Source organism: Orbilia oligospora (genome assembly GCF_000225545.1).
Source record: "Orbilia oligospora ATCC 24927 unplaced genomic scaffold scaffold00043, whole genome shotgun sequence".
Lineage (NCBI taxonomy): Eukaryota > Fungi > Ascomycota > Orbiliomycetes > Orbiliales > Orbiliaceae > Orbilia > Orbilia oligospora.
The window spans coordinates 1,440,486-1,445,338 of record NW_011645600.1 but is presented as its reverse complement, the minus strand read 5'-3'; the positions used below and the strand labels follow the sequence as shown (position 1 = coordinate 1,445,338).

The following is a 4,853-nucleotide window of genomic DNA, read 5'->3' as shown; positions in this document are numbered from 1 at the left end:
ACTACCGGAAGGTCTACTGTCCACTCTTTTCTTCCTTGTATAAATAATTTTGGGCTACTAGCGCGCTTTTATTTTTTTAGCCCCTGTATCCGAATATTCCACAATTGACGACAGACTCTGAAGCTCGGGAATACTCCGCATATTTTCCTTTTTTTATTAGTTCCAGATTGCTCATCTTGCTTCCTGATATCTATTATTTCCTGCCGGCCTGTATCAAAACCGATTTCTCAGGGCGCAACTTGTGCCCAATACGCCTGTACTTATTTCAAAGGTAACTCAATCCCCTGTATTCAGATGCTTGAAGTATGATTTGGTTAATGTTTCCAAGATGTTAAGAAATCAAATGCTAACGTTCCGATCAATTGATTTGAAATCCGTCCGATTAATGTAATATGACAAACCAATATAATGATCCGTTGAAGCGCTATGAGTCAGTCCTTGCTCCTGTTACAGCCAGGAATATATTCAACAAGACCAATATAGTACTATATTCATTACAAATTTAATTATTTGTTGTTACGCATTGTGGGGTAGCTACTTATACCCAGAAGTTACTGACAAATATCAATGCATTGGTAATTAACGAGACTAACGACAATCAGTTCAGCAAGTGAAATAACCGATTGATCAGGATAGTCTTTCTTTCGCCGTCTTTCGATATTGGCTTGTAAATATGCTAGCTCCTCATCTCTATTACTCACACTCTCCTTCGCTTGGCCATGAAGAGAATCTGGCAGCAATACTACCCGATATGCCTGCGAAACAACGATCCAAGATAATCGATCTAGGAGAGATAAGGACAGGTGTGTGGCCGGCTTTATCGAGTAATGAGACAAGGACTCTTGATTGTGAAATAGAAAGTACATGTACCTCAAATGCAGTTGTATTACATTGCATTGTAAGTATAGAACCCGTAAACAGATCCCGGCCTGGTTCCTGTTCTCGAATCTAGCCGGTTCGAACCTTGAGCTTCTTGGCTTCGGTCGGCAGTGGATTGTCAGGATATATCGAACCCGAGTTAACTAACATAGCCAACCACCAGACCCCACTGACGTACATACACTATCTCAGGATCCACTTTCTAGACCACACCCACCCATAAATCGAACTGCAAACTCGGTACCTGTATCTCGGGTGTTAATATTCACCAAGTCACAACTCAGAGAATGTTGCATTGTCCCGTTAAGGAAAGTCCATGCGATTGGCTAGTACATGGGAAGTGGCGGGTGCATAAGGCTGCGAGGCCGGAAACTTCTCGCCAAAAAAGTGAGGGCTCCGCTCGCATGGACCTACTATATCTAGTTAGCTTCGTCGATGCTGTCTGTCTGCGTGACCCTGTGGTTCTGGAGAGTTATCGATACCAGTCGCGTGGGTCTGAACTACTGCTTCCAGGGTGGGTGGGTCATCTAACCTATCAATCCGTCAATCAACTACGTATAGATACAATTCCTAGGCTTTGTACGACGTGTTATTTACCTAAGTAGGTACATCTACTCCATGGCCATGTCACATATGGGAGCTCGAAGCTACTTCCGGGACCCTGTGCAGCGCTATCGCGATACCGTCATGACTAAATATTTCTAAGGTGTTAAGAATTGTTAATTGTTTATTCTATACCTCGAAGGTCCACGCAGCCGAAGATCTTGCCGCTGGGAAACTTTAAGCTCTCCAAATGTATAAGCTTCCAGCCGGCTTTGGCCGCGGAGGTCTCGATAACTTTAAAACCTAAAATCTCTCCGGGACTTCACGATTAATTCCTTTTTGCCCTCCGGAAAAGTATATAAGTTTTAGGCTTTCCAGGAACGGTGAACCCAAGTCAATGTTCTAGTCCTTTGCGTCTTGCTCGAGAGCCATAGATATTTATATATAATATACAGCAAAACCCCCGTGGCTGGATTCGGATTCATTTTCTTTCGTATTCTACATCTACCAAAGCTCTTGATATTCTCCAAAAAAAACTGCTATCATGTCGTCGTTTTCGGCAGCACTTAATTCTGCTGCACAAGCGAATGACCGCCTAAAGACCCTGCAGGGTCAGGTGCATCCGGCTACCCAGCAATATGATCATCCTCTTGATCCCTTATCGGCAACGGAAATCTCTGTAGCTTCATCCCTTATTAAAGCGAAGCACCTTGGAAAGCGATTCCAATTTCGTTATGTCACGCTCGTAGAGCCTCCAAAGAAGCAATTGACAGTGTACCTGGATGAGGAGCTGGCAGGAAGGGCTCCATCCCAGAAGCCGGACAGGATTGTCGAGTAAGTACCTAAACAGCTAGAAAGCTTCAGGATGTTCTTGTGTTGGGCCGCATTTGTTTATAGAATTCTAGAAGGAGTGATTTCTAATGACGGTGATGTACGAATAGGGCTCTATACTCGGTCTTCGACAATGAAACCGGATGGTCATATAAATGCTATGAGAGCATCGTGAACTTGACGACAAGCCAGGTCGTCAAAGAGCAACCCCTGCCCGAGGGTGCCGCTGAGCCGTTGTCGTTCAAGACCATGGCTAATGCACAGGAAATTCTGGTTCAATCAAAAGAGTTCAAAGATGCTGTTGCCAAATTGAACCTTCCAGAGAATATCGTTATCGAGATTGATCCGTAGGACACCTTTGCTTTCCCTAGTATGGACTATCATAATTGGATTGGAACTAATTCGATATAGTTGGATGTATGGCGTCGACCAACCGAAGGCTGGGCCAACCCGCTTGTCCTTCCTCTGTTATGCTAGGCACCCCTCGAATAACCACCCGGATGGAAATATCTATTCCATTCCGCTACCAATTATCCCGTTAATGGACCTCCAAACGATGACGGTTCTTTCTATTGAGCCGGCCGCATCCGGAGGTACCGAAGACGGCTTCACTTATGGCACCCATCCCGAAAGAGCCATTGACCACTGTATTGCGAACGAATATGTTCCAGAACTACAGCCGAAGGGGCTAAGAAAGGACTTGAAACCCTTGCAGGTCGTGCAACCTGAAGGAGCTAGCTTTACAATTAAAGGAAGGCTCGTTGAATGGCAAAAGTGGCGCTTCAGAGTCGGCTGGAACTACCGTGAAGGTGCCATCATTCATGATGTTACCTATGACGGTAGAAGAGTGTTTCATAGGCTTAGTCTTTCTGATATGACAGTACCCTATGGCGACCCCCGGACACGTAAGGCCCCGTCTTCTTGATGCCAATAATCTGCAGTCTGCTTCTAGAACTATGCTAATTTTCTTCTTCTGCTTCCCAATACAGCTTATCACAGGAAACAGGCGTTCGATCTTGGTAAGTCCACCCGAGCCGCGACTCAGATCCTAGAGTTTTTTTGGACTCTGGGAGAATTGCGAAAGCGTATCGCTAATATACATTTTGTAATTGTGTAACAGGCGATCTCGGTGCGGGATTATCCGCCAACAACCTCGCACTAGGCTGCGATTGTTTAGGTCTCATCCATTACTTCCCAGGAGCTCTGACGACTCATACCGGGGAAGGAGAGGTCAAGGGGAACGCTGTTTGCTTGCACGAACAGGATATGGGAATTGGCTGGAAGCATACCAATTACCGAACCGATAGGGCAGTCCTAACTAGAAACCGCATGCTCGTAGTGCAACAAATTTTGACCGTTGCAAATTACGAGTATATCTTCGCTTGGCAGTTCGATCAGGCTGGAGCTATCCATTTTGAAACCAGAGCTACTGGTATCCTGTCAACATGCATGATCGACCCAGGGAAGGTGTCAGAGTGGGGTAACGTCGTATCCCCGGGTGTTTTGGCACAGTATCATCAGCATATTTTCTGTCTGAGGATCGACCCCGCCATCGACGGATGGCAGAACAGCGTTGTCCAGGAGGAGGCAGTATCGTTACCGATATCTGCTGAACGCAATCCTTTTGGCAATGCATTTGTCACTGAGAAGAAGGTCATCAAGACTAGTTCATATGCGGACGCTGCACCCCATAAGAACAGGGTTTTCAAGATCATCAATCCTTCCAAGTTCAACCCTCATAGCAAAAACCCTGTCAGCTATAAATTAGGTGGGCGTCTAATGGTCCAAAAGTTTTCTTAATATACTTACCTCTAACGAAATTTGTTCGGCTCGCAGTTCCTCATACGGGTCAGCTCCTCCTGGCAGACCCAGGTAGTGTCGCAGCTGCAAGAGCTCGATTCGCGCAGCACCACATCTGGGTCACAAAACATCGAGATGAGGATCTTTGGTGCGCCGGCAAGTTCACCAATCAAGCATCCAGAGAGGATGGAGGCGTCCAGGATATGATCGAAAGAAATGAAAATGTGGAGAACGACGATATATTGGTCTGGCATACATTTGGAATGACGTGAGTTTCACTCGTTTTAGCCTCCCAACGTCCGCATGCAGTATCCAGATATCATTTGACTAACGAAGTATTTTTCTTCTTCTTTGCTTTCTTTAGGCATATACCACGAGTGGAAGACTTCCCAGTCATGCCTGTGGAGATTCACCAAGTCAGCCTGAAACCTGCAGATTTCTTTGATCGAAATCCAGCAATCGATGTCCCTGCGTCGAATCAATTGGCCAACAAATCAGTTCTATATGACGACTTCAACGCCAAGTCCGGGTCTTGCTGCTCGTAAAAGGAGAAAAAACGGTCATGTGTATGTGTGTTAGTGACAATTATAGTTAGTTCAGCATAGTTCATACATGTACGCAGGCGATGAAGTATCTCGGAACAAGCGATACAATATTTCTAAAATAATGACTGAAAAGCAAAACATTATTAGAATGGGAATGCTGCGCATGCCTGGCCATGTACTGCGCCGTAGACTAGTTCCGAATCGCATCGCCGCATCATTGAAAAACGTGGCAGCTCGTTTGGATTTTAGCGTCTT

The 4,853-nt window shown here is 45.5% G+C and overlaps 1 protein-coding gene across 1 annotated transcript; it reads left to right on the top strand.

Annotated features, from left to right (window-relative positions):
* Positions 1–1,966: 1,966 nt before the first annotated feature.
* Positions 1,967–4,598, top strand: AOL_s00043g433 (uncharacterized protein; the record flags this gene model as incomplete). Its single annotated transcript, XM_011120919.1, has 7 exons — positions 1,967–2,256; positions 2,364–2,600; positions 2,665–3,158; positions 3,243–3,272; positions 3,374–4,021; positions 4,090–4,321; positions 4,418–4,598. 7 exons carry the CDS (start codon positions 1,967–1,969, stop codon positions 4,596–4,598), a joined length of 2,112 nt encoding a protein of 703 aa, XP_011119221.1.
* Positions 4,599–4,853: the final 255 nt, after the last annotated feature.